This window comes from Limulus polyphemus, unplaced genomic scaffold (assembly GCF_000517525.1).
Source record: "Limulus polyphemus unplaced genomic scaffold, Limulus_polyphemus-2.1.2 Scaffold1, whole genome shotgun sequence".
NCBI classification, from domain to species: Eukaryota; Metazoa; Arthropoda; class Merostomata; order Xiphosura; family Limulidae; genus Limulus; species Limulus polyphemus.
The window spans coordinates 2,689,564-2,701,182 of NW_013665611.1; the positions used below are offsets into that span (position 1 = coordinate 2,689,564).

Consider the following 11,619-nt stretch of genomic DNA (forward strand, 5'->3'; position numbering starts at 1 on the left):
CATGATATTCTTTATTGATCTATCCTTTCTGACTTTAAGTTAACAGTAATAACTCATTGACTCTTAAACAAAGATAATAACTCTAGCCAATCTGTAACCATAACTATTCATCACATTAGTATTCAGTGTAACAATATTTTCAAAATTAGATGGTCTTAATTACATAACTTGGATTAGGTGTTGCTGACCTTCGTTGAAAATTCAATATTACTATACAAAAAAAACTAACAAACTTACATATATTTGTACTTGCAGTTGTGCATCAACCCTGTTTACATTTTTTTCAGACTGTCCACATTTGGCAGTTGGAGAAGGAGCTTTAGCATCAACTAGAGACACAGCCTTTGGTACAAAAGTAACTTTCACTTGCCCTATTGGCCACGAATTCGACAATGGGGAGGCAAAAATTGAGACTCGGTGTATGCAGGGTGGTCACTGGAGTACAGGGCCTATTCCAGGCTGTCAAGGTAAATCTGAAATTTAACATTTTAATATTTTAAAGTTAATTCCTGCAAGTTACTTGCTGCTTTGTTGTAAATTATTTAAGATACCTAAATTGATCAGTACTGGAAAAACTTGCATTGTAAATGCAACTGCATTTGAATAATAGCAGAAATATTCCTGATATACACAAGCTCCTCATCTAAAGAATAGAGAAATCTTCTAGTGTTGTTAATAGTTAATAGTTTTTACTATTTTTGTTGGAGGTGAAGTTGTAGGAGGTTCTTTATGTGGTAATTCCATTTTTGGATTTTGCATGAGCAGGATTATGAATGCCAAGTGAGTGTGCTACCAACTGAGCTTAAGGATTAACCCAATAGCAATTACTAATAAGGCAATTTTCAAACTTTTAATCTATCACGTTTATATGGAAACTGACCAAGAAGAAAGCCCAATGTAATCTAAATAGAGAGTAATGATGTTCATTAGTATGAAACACTAAACATCTGTATTATTTTTCTCTCTAATTGTAATCTACTATAATTTTGAAGATTATTATGTTGTAGATGTACTTGTATGTTATTTGGTATGGAGGAAATTAATTGTTATTTTTTTAAGGAGAATATTGTCACGACTTGCTAGCAATTAACTCATGTACATAACTGTACCTGTAAAATTAGACTTAATTAACAGAACATGAAAATAGAAAAATATCTTTTTTTTATTTAAAAAAACAAGTTAACTCTAGATGTCCATCTTCATCTTAATCTGTTTGTTGGAGCTTGAAATCACAGGTGCAATGGGCAAATTATGAGGAATGTGGGAAAAATAAGTTGTAGTTAACTTGTTTTTATAACTATTTTTAAGCCTGTTGGTTTTCCAATATTTCACTACCTATCAACATTTAAACAAATAGTTTTTTTGTTTAAATGTTTCAAGCTGTAAAGATAATTTGGGATGTTTCTAATAAAAGCAAATTTTTCAAAATATATATATTTTGTAAGAAACTAGAGTTGCTTTTCTTTACTTTCAGAACGTTATTGTGGTTCTGTACCCCAGATTGATAATGGATTTGCTGTAGGAGCTACAAATGTGACTTACAGAGGTCAAGCTACTTACCAGTGCTATGCTGGCTTTGCATTCCCAAGTGGTAAACCTACAGAGAGAATCCACTGTGCAGAAGATGGTCAGTGGAGAAATCTACCAGTTTGCCTTGCTTCTTCTTGTCCACCTTTACCTGAGACTCCTCACACCTCTCAGTTGGTTCTTGATGGTGGTGGTCGTAGCTATGGTACTGTGATTCGCTTCAGTTGTGAGCCAGGCTACCGAATTATCGGAGTTCCTGTTATTGTATGTGCAACCAATGGCCAATGGTCAGCTCCACCCCCAAAATGTGAACGTAAGTTCCTACTTGCTTTATAGTAGCTTCTTATTTGTGCAATATTTTAAAAATCTAAATACACTAGGATGAGTTTGAAAACATACTGCAGTAACTATCAGTTTTATACAGAAGGTTTAATATTGATTATTTAATCATCTCTTTAGGTGTGCAGTGCCACATACTCCCAAACATCAAGAATGGATTTGTTGTAGAACCACAAAAGAATTATTTTTATGGTGATGAAGCGAGAGTTCAATGTCATCGAGGGTATAAACTTCAAGGAAGCACAGTCATTACCTGTGGGACTAATGAGACTTTTATTAGCTTACCTAAATGTGAAGGTAAACTTGTTGTTTTTTGCAAAAAAGTTTGAAAACGAATTACATGAAACTGAACCGTTCCTATTTTGTACAATTGCTGGAAGGGTTGTATAAATTTTAAGTAAACTTTTCAGTGAAGGAAAGAGGGTCATGGAAGTTTTAGGAATTTATGACTGAAAGAATTAAAAAAAAAAGTAATATGTCAACCACACTAACTATGTTATATACAGTACTAACAATTCCTTTAACAAACCGATGAAGTGATTGTAGGGTAAAAGTTACAAGAATAAAATTTACAATAAAATGTATATGCTGAGAAAGCTAATGGTTACACTAATGGATAGCAACAAATACATGTCATTCATGACATACATTAACCTAAACATTTATTGACCTTGATAAAATACTACTATCAAAAAAAAGAGAGAGATTATGAAAATCTTGAAACAATGTGCAAAAAATCGATAAAAAAAAGTATATGTATCTTTGTTTTGAAAATTGTTTGTAAAAGGAAACACAATCATAAAACCAATTCATAATTTAAAAATAAAATTTCTGTTATCATAGCTTTTAGTTTTATTTAAATATTTAGTCACAATGCAGTAAAATTAATTTGAAAGAGACAGTGGCAACAATACTCAAAAATCAACTTGAAGAAATGATACTAAAAATTATAGCTACTTATGAGGAATTAAAAAATTTAGACATGGTAAAAGGAGTGAAATTTAATATTTACCATGTACCACACAAACACATTTGTTTAGCTTTATCTTTTATTGTAACAATATGCCCCGTTTTTCTGGTTTAAAAAAAGATGGTTCATCTTAAGTTTTGCTTGTCTCTGAGAATATATGAATTCTGTGTCAGAGAACAGTAGGCATTATCAACCCCTGAGGATTTTTGGTGTAAAAATTCGGGTATTTTTTTATATTGGATTTCACCTTTATGCTAAATATATTAAACTTGGTTAATTTGGTTTATTAAATGCAAATTCTATGTTTTTTATTATAGCAAGTATTATTAATTCCAAAATGTGCAGTTAGATGTATTTCATAGTTAATTTGATGTCTTCCTTGTACATTTGTACATCTTTTCTGATTAATAAGTTTTTTATGTAATTATACTTGGAAACTAATTGAATGTACTTTAATTTTGTTAATTCTTATTATTAACTTTTGCTAGATGTTGATGAATGTTCAGATACTTCTTGTGACTCAGCATCTACTGTTTGTACCAACACTGCTGGAGGATTTTTCTGCAAATGTAAAGAAGGATTTGACCCAAACCTGGGTAATGTATATTATGCATGTGAAATTGTTTAAAGAATGTGGTTGAACAGGTAATTAAGAAATGTTGACCGTTTAGCCTCCCGGATCTGCACTGAATATGTTACCACATTATGTTTAAGTTTTGTTTATTGACCTTGTTCTGTTTTATAGTTTTGACATAAGCAGGCTCAAAATACAAACATTCCCATTCTTCCTGTAAGATCTCGCAGCACTCCTTGGGGTAGAAAGAGGTGTTGTTTTTGTTTTTTTACCCTATGCCCATTTGATTAAACCAAATGCACTCATTTACTGCTGTGAATGTTATTTCTGTAGTGCTTGTATTATCAACATAACAGTTTAACAGCTACTAGTGTTCATTAACATTGTATTTGGCTTATTCAGGTCAAATTATCATAACTAGCAGAATCATTGCCCTACAGATGGCTGTTCATGCTAGTAATTACTAATCATAGTATTCGTACATCATTGAAAAAATTTTAGAAAAAGTGAACATTTTCTAAAAGATTTTTTTTCTGGGAAGTACTGCAAGGAAAAGGTATTGGGATTGTCATACACAACTCATTGCATCAAAATGTTTCAATTTACAGAGCTCAATTTTAATAAATTGAGTAACATACATTGTAATGTTTTTATATATTAAGTGGTGCTGTTTATTGTAGTTTCTCAGTACTACATTTAAAAATTACATCAATAAAATAATATAATCAAACCCTCACATACAATCCTAGTGAAAGTCATGTTCTTGTTGTGAAGAGTGCTTTTATTTAAAATTGTGTTCTATTATAAAGAAATGGTTGTTGCACTGTTATTTTTCTAATTGTTTGAATCTTGAATACTCAGTGTGATATTTTTTTATGGATTTTCTTTTGTGGTGCCATTCAAAAGATGGTACAGGAGTTTTGGTTACCTTAATGTAAACTTTTATCCTTGTCAATAAGTTTATCAAAAAATATCAGAACCAAGGTTTAGACTTTTATAATTTATTTCTTATTCTAACATTCTGATTATATTTTATGTTTTTTGAATAATAATTACACGTGATAATACTAAATGGATTGTTTATTATTTTTCACAAAACAGACTGTCGGCCAGTTGGAGATCTTGGTCTAAGTAGTGGAACGATTCCACTCGACAGCATTCGATCTTCGGGTACTGAAGCTCGATACAACAATGATGTAAGTAAAACTTCCTCAAGTTTTTAGACTGTGTTCCTTGTCTGTTTAGTTAGCCCCATTTCATATTCAGTTGATATTTTAAAATATGCTTGATTGATAGTTTCATGAATTGGTTTTATAACTTGCATGTAATATTACACACTGTAAGATATTGTTGAGTAATATACTTTAATAGATATAAAATAAAATGAGTGATTAAATTTTTCTCTGATTCTATATTGCCTTCTGCAATTCACATATGAATATTCTGTCAGTTTTTGTGAAACCCCATGGACTGCAAAGTGTTTGTGCAAACTGGTGATTGAAAAACACTGCTCTAAATGATATGTTTTAATAACTGATCAGACATATAGGCAGTGTTCCCTCAGTAGGGTCGATGGTCTAAAATATCCCCCCCCCCAACCCCCAAAAAAAAGAAAAAAGGTAGTGCACATCTGCACATTTCCTTGGTACTATGCACAAGGAAAAATTCATTTTGCATGTGGATTGAAAAAAATTAGAGGAACACTACTTGTATTAAGGACCATAAAAAAATCTTAGTTCATTTTATTTTTTAAACTTTTTAATACTGATTTTTATGTTTAATAAAATGATTTAGGTAATTGCATTGTAGTAATAATCTTGCTTAAGTTATTTCTGAACTAGATGATTTGTTTCATATTTTTTACAAACTATGGTATAGTAAAATAACACATTGTCTTTTTGTATTTGTATTCAGCTATGTCGATCATGGAATGTTTAATTTTAGTTATTTGTCAGATTATCCCTAACATTATATAGACAGTTGTTTGATAATTAAGGTTTAAAAATCTTAGGGTGTACGACTAGATAGTCCTGTTGGCTGGTGTGGTAATGTTCCTAGAGAAGGCGAAAACTGGATTCAAGTTGATCTTCAAGCTCCAACTGTTGTGCGAGGCTTTCGCACAAAAACAGTTCTTCGTCATGATGGATCTCAAGCTTTCCCTCTTACTGTTACACTGCAGTATACTAATGATTTGACAGATATATTCAGGGATTACAGTAACTCTGAAGACCAGGTATGTGGTCAAAATTGTAAATATGTGCTCATAATTATAGTAAAGTTGTTTTAAGCTTTACTTGTTTGTGATATATTGTTATTAAATAGAACTTTGTTTAATGTTTAAACGTTTAAATTATAATTTCTTGAAACTGAAAATTTTGAAATTGCTTTCAAAACATGGAGAAAAATACAGTTGAAGATAAAAGTCATTCAACCAAACAATTAATATTAAATTAATATTGTTTTGTTATTTAACTTTTTTCTTTTAGCCAGCACATTTTCGATTGAATGGTAATGGAGGTTCAGGTGTGTCTGTTGTAAACCTTCCACTCCCATTGGAAGCACGATATATTCGTATAGTTGTCATGGAATATGTAACAGCTCCTTGTTTGCAGCTTGAATTAATGGGCTGCTCACGACAGGAATGCTTAGGTAACTATATTTCCCTTGAGGAAACTAATCATAATCTATTTTTACTTTACTCATAGATAATACTCTACTTAATAAGTAGTCCATGTCAAGGCTTAGTCTCTATTTTAAGTGAAATATGTTTATTCACTAACTCTTTTTTTTTTTCTTAGTATCTACTTATTTCATACTATTCTTTCCATTTTATGACTTAATTCTGTGATAAGTCTAGTCCAAGTAAGTGCAAAAAACTTAAACTTACATTTATATACGCATTGTGATACTACTGGAATAGAGTCTTCAATTCTTCTGTATTTAAAACATTAAAAGTTAGTTTTGTCAATAGAGATTTTCATTTTAATTATTCTATATGTTACAGATAGAAATGAGTGTTCAAGGAACAATGGTGGGTGTGATCAACAGTGTGTCAATAAACCTGGCAATTTCAGCTGTTTATGTAATACTGGCTATGAACTTTACTCTAAAAATGGTACTGCTGGTTTCTATATTCCACACAGTGAAACTGGGCTCAAGGATAGAGATGTTTATACGATAAACAAGACCTGTGTTCGTAAGTTGCTTCTGCAATATTGCAGCATTTAAATTTGATTGTGATTTGTGTTACAAAATAGCTTATAAATTACTAATTAAAAACAAGAATTCTCCAGCTAACATTAAATTCATCGGTTAGTTTTTGTAATGTCAAACTAATTAAATTCTTTAGATTGAGGTGTAAATTAATTAGTTAAGATATTTAACTTGATTTATGTAGTTAGATGCCAGTTACAGGCTGATCCTTTTTTTTTTCTCTCTCCAAGTTCTTAATGTGTTATTAAATTTTCATCATATCTTGTTATTTCATATTATTGTGCAGTATTTTAACTTGTACAAATGCTTGGGATACTTTTGAAAAATGTACTTCTGTACTAATAGTTAGTGAATTACCATTTATTAGTTGAAAATAGCATAAAACTTTACATCACTCATGTATATTTAACAAATTGTCCATACTTACATGATGGTAAGCTTACATTTGGGAATGAGATTTTTAAAAGTGTAGAACAAATTTAACTAAAATAGAAAACAGTGATTCATAATATTAGAATTAATTTTAAAAAACATTTTTCAGCCAAAATGTGTCCAACTTTGACAAATCCAGATAATGGGTTACTGTTGACAACCAAATCTGTATTTCATTTTGGTGACATTGTTAGCTTTCATTGTAACTTTGGGTATGTACTGGAAGGAAGCTCTACTCTTCTCTGTACCAGTAGTGGTGCTTGGAATGGAACAGCTCCATTGTGCAATTGTAAGTGTTTCAACTGTTTTTCTTTAGTTTTGTTTAAAGTGAATTGCATAAATATTTATTATTTGCACATTAATCTGTTTATCCAGTTTGAAATGTTAGGATGTTTTTTATGCACATAAATACAAATGTGTACTAAAACAACCTCTACTACTTGAGTTGTAATAATGTTACATTATATTTCAGAACTTCAGTGATATTTAAACGTACTTTAGTGCTCTTAAGATGTAAAGTATTATTTGTTTTTTTCCAAATATTGACATACTTGTCTACTTGATTCAGTATACAAAATAAAGTAGATTTCAAAAGACCTAGAAGCTCAAACACTTTAGTTTAATTTACTATTCTTCTTTCTTAGATATTGATGTATTTTAAAAAAATGTCAAATACGTACATCAAAGTGAATGTTAAAATCATATTTTCTTTAATTAAGTGAAAAAAAATCTCTTAATAAAATATTTAAATTTGCATCTTAATATATTCTGTCAGAAACCTTGAACTGCTCTTGTAGTAAAGAAACATACTGTTTCAAAACTAAACATGACAAGTGTTTGTTGTTAAGATTTTTTTATTTATTTTCAGACGCTCAATGTACTGCACTAGCAGATGACCCAGAACAAGGGCTAGACATAAAAATCAAAGAAAACACAAGCTTTGTGCCTTTCTTAGAAAATGTTACCATTTCTTGTGGTGAAGTTGGTAGGCCATTGCATGGCTCAGCTACAGCAAACTTTAGACAGTGTGTTTATGACCCTCAAGAAGGTAGTTCAGACTATTGGCTTTCAGGATCCCCACCAACTTGTCCAAGTGAGTAAACATGTTGGTATAAATATTTTATTGTAGTTTGTGGTAATATGAGTTTTCATAATCAATACTTCATATATGAAGTTGAAATAAAAAAAATAATAATAATCTCATAATTACCAAATAGTTCAAGTTGGTTATCATGGCCCTCTTGTGGCTCAGTAGTAAGTCTGAAGGCTTATAACACTAAAAAACCAGGTTTTGGTACCTGTGTTGGGTACAGCGCAAATAGCTCATTGTGTAGCTTTTGTGCTTAACAACAAACAAATAAATGGTTATGACGTGCAACAAAAAAGGGAAGAAATAAGCTGGTATATTTAGATAACTTGCATCTGTAAAACATATACATTGAGTATTTTTTTATAGAAATATAGTGACGAGTGAACTTGTAAACTAACAAATTTTGAGTTGCATATTTGTTATTAATAGGAGCTTCTGAGTACTTCCTAGATTTATTCAAAAATTCATAACTTTTATCAAAATATAAAGCAGTTCCGTAAGAGCTTAAATTAGCCCTAAATATGGCAAAATGATAGGAACTGTGAATAATACATGCATCTATTAGGCAATTTTTGGATTTCAGTTTGAGTTTATTTCATTGTACATTTTTCCACTCATTTTTATCTTTCATCTTCTCTTACAATTGAATAGAATTTTTAAAGCACATTTTTCTTTAGACCTGGTTTCACGTAACATATCTTTCAGTATTTATTTAGAAGTTGCTCTTTTTCAAATGCATTTACTTTTTACTGCCTTTCCATATTTCTAAATACTTTTTATACATTTATGTATAAGACCATTATTTGAATAGTTGAAATTGTTTTCTTCAGTTTTGTGTAATTACATATATACATAAGCATAATCAAACTGTCAATATTCGCTTTCTGAGTCAGTCTAAATATTGAGCTGTGAAATACTCTTTTATTTATGTAGATACTTCCTAATTTTTTCGTTTAGTAGAGTGATATGAATATCATTCAGTTAATGAAAAGAAATTATTTATCATTATAAAGTACAGTTGATTTCATTTATAAAGCTGTAATTACTAAGTAACCAATGAAATAAACAGTTGAGGATCACTGCTAAAACCATATTTTTAAGATTCTATCTCTTATATGCTTTTCAATTATTTGCAGGAATTAATTGTGGTCATCCACCAAATACAACTGGTGCTGCATATGGGTTTTATGTTGACACTCGTTATCGTGCTAGTTTTTACTTTGGTTGTGAGGAAACATTTTCACTGGCTGGTAAAACAAACATGAATGACAATGTGATCAGATGTCAGGAGGATGGTACATGGGATTTTGGAGACATTCGCTGTGAAGGTACTCTGTTGTGTTTTTTAAATATATAAATGTAATCAGTTATAAAGAATTCTCTATAAAATCAATGAAATCACATTTTATCTCCTGAATAACGTTCATCTGCAATTATTAGGTTTAAAGTAAGACTGTAAGATATGTGGTATTTATATTTTTTAAATAAATTATTAATAATAACTTTTAACCACTTTGTTATCCTTTTTTTTTAATCTGCAGGACCAGTATGTTTGGATCCAGGCAGGCCACCTGATGGAATGCAGAAAGCAGTAAGCTATGAACAAGGCTCACATGTAACCTTCTCCTGTGACAGACCAGGCTATGTACCTTATGATACAAAACCTATAACATGTGTAAAAGGTGAGGATCTTCTTCAAATCAAACTGGGATTTCATACAACACAGACCCAGTTATACAAAAATAAAATATCTTTTGACCATTCTACATTCCATAAAAACTAAATGTAATAGTTTGTAAAAAATAAGCTCTAATGCCTGGCCAGTCTTCAATGTATTTCTTAATGTAGAAAAAGAAAGGATAACTTTGTCAAAGGAAAGTAATAAATATTATTTTTTTAAATGTGCTGAGGTGTAATACTTGTTCAAAATATAACTTGCTCTAAGGATACTAATAACACATCATTACACTTTCACTATACATCCCTCTTCAAGAAGACTCTGTATTGTGATTGATTGAGACTGAAGTTGTTTTTTTACATCCACACACAAAAAAACTAATCTTTATAATGATTTTCTGGATAGCAAGAAACGATAATGATGGATTTTTTCAAATTGTGCTTTTTTACTAGATGTTTGTTATAGTTTGAAGCCATATTAAGAAATGATGTAATTTTCATTAAGTACTTTGAAAAATTAAACAGGTGCTGATTGTAAGGTTATAAAACCTTTGGGAATTGCTTCTGGATCAACACTCAACTTTGCTATCAATGCCACTTCACAGAGGAGCAATTATGAAGTGACAGTAAGTGCCTAATTAATCATTTTTTGCAAACATATTTACAATACTAACATAACATAATAACATTATGTTTTGGGTCAACATGGGACCTAATTCCATTTTGGCTGTTCCATCCTCTAAACTAAATTAAAATAATTTTTAAAAAATCTTAAAGCCAACCCTTATCATTCATATACTTATCAAGCTTATTCTTAAACTCACTTAAATTTACTGCCTCTTCAACATCTGAAGGCATCTTATTCCAAAGATCAAACCACCCTGTTAGAAAAATGAAACTGTCTTAACTGAAGATGACTCCTACCTTGCCAAAATTTATATTTGTGTCCCCTAGTCCTATTATTCTCACTTTTAAATATGACACATCGAATCCCTTTACAATCTTAAACACCTCAACCAGATCCCCCTCACCCAAGTCTTCTTGTTTCAAGAGAAAACAATTTGAGATATTTCAGCCTCTCCTCATATGACAACCTCTCCATCCCAGGCACCATTCTAGTAACCCTTCTCTAAAACCTTTCCAACAATTCAATGTCTTTCTTAAGGTAAGAAGCCCAAGACTGAACACAATATACCAAATGTGGCCTAAACAGTGACCTGTAAAATGAAATTGTAACATCTTTAGACTTGTATTCAACCTAAAATCCTATTTGTCCTACCATTAGCAACAGCACACTGCTTGGATGGCTTTAGAGACTGATCAACCACTACACCAAGATCCATTTCTTTCATGACACTGTTAAGGTTATTTCCATCCAAATTATACTTATAATTCAAATTATGATAACCCATATGCATTATCTTGCAATTATTATAATTATAACTCATCTGTCATATATTTGCTCAATGATCTAAATCCTTTTGTAAATCGGTAGCATCATCATCACAGCTAGCAACACCCAAGAACTTAATATCATCTGCAAGGTTAAATAACTTACTGACTATTCCTTCATCTATGTCATTGATGCAAATCAAAAAGAGTAAATGTCCTAAGATAGAGCCCTGAGGTACCCCACTTTTTATGTGGCACCTTGTCAAATGCTTTCTGAAAATCCATACTCACCAAATCCACACCCTTACCCTCACCTACATAAGCAGTAACCTTTTCAAAGAATCTCGAAGGATTTGTAAGGCAAGATTTTCCATTACTGAAACCATGTTGACTATCCAATAAGAT

At 30.9% G+C, this 11,619-nt stretch overlaps 1 protein-coding gene across 1 annotated transcript in view; it reads left to right on the forward strand.

Annotated features, from left to right (window-relative positions):
- LOC106465521 overlaps positions 1-11,619 on the forward strand; it is a 77,923-nt gene that overhangs the window by 31,104 nt on the left and 35,200 nt on the right. The window contains exons 13-25 of the mRNA XM_013925782.2: positions 288-467; positions 1,475-1,840; positions 1,987-2,163; positions 3,325-3,432; positions 4,512-4,606; positions 5,422-5,643; positions 5,897-6,059; positions 6,415-6,606; positions 7,165-7,344; positions 7,924-8,148; positions 9,282-9,473; positions 9,687-9,827; positions 10,348-10,448. Of these exons, the coding sequence (XP_013781236.1) occupies positions 288-467; positions 1,475-1,840; positions 1,987-2,163; positions 3,325-3,432; positions 4,512-4,606; positions 5,422-5,643; positions 5,897-6,059; positions 6,415-6,606; positions 7,165-7,344; positions 7,924-8,148; positions 9,282-9,473; positions 9,687-9,827; positions 10,348-10,448 (2,342 nt within the window). The remainder of the gene's footprint in view (positions 1-287; positions 468-1,474; positions 1,841-1,986; positions 2,164-3,324; positions 3,433-4,511; positions 4,607-5,421; positions 5,644-5,896; positions 6,060-6,414; positions 6,607-7,164; positions 7,345-7,923; positions 8,149-9,281; positions 9,474-9,686; positions 9,828-10,347; positions 10,449-11,619) is intronic.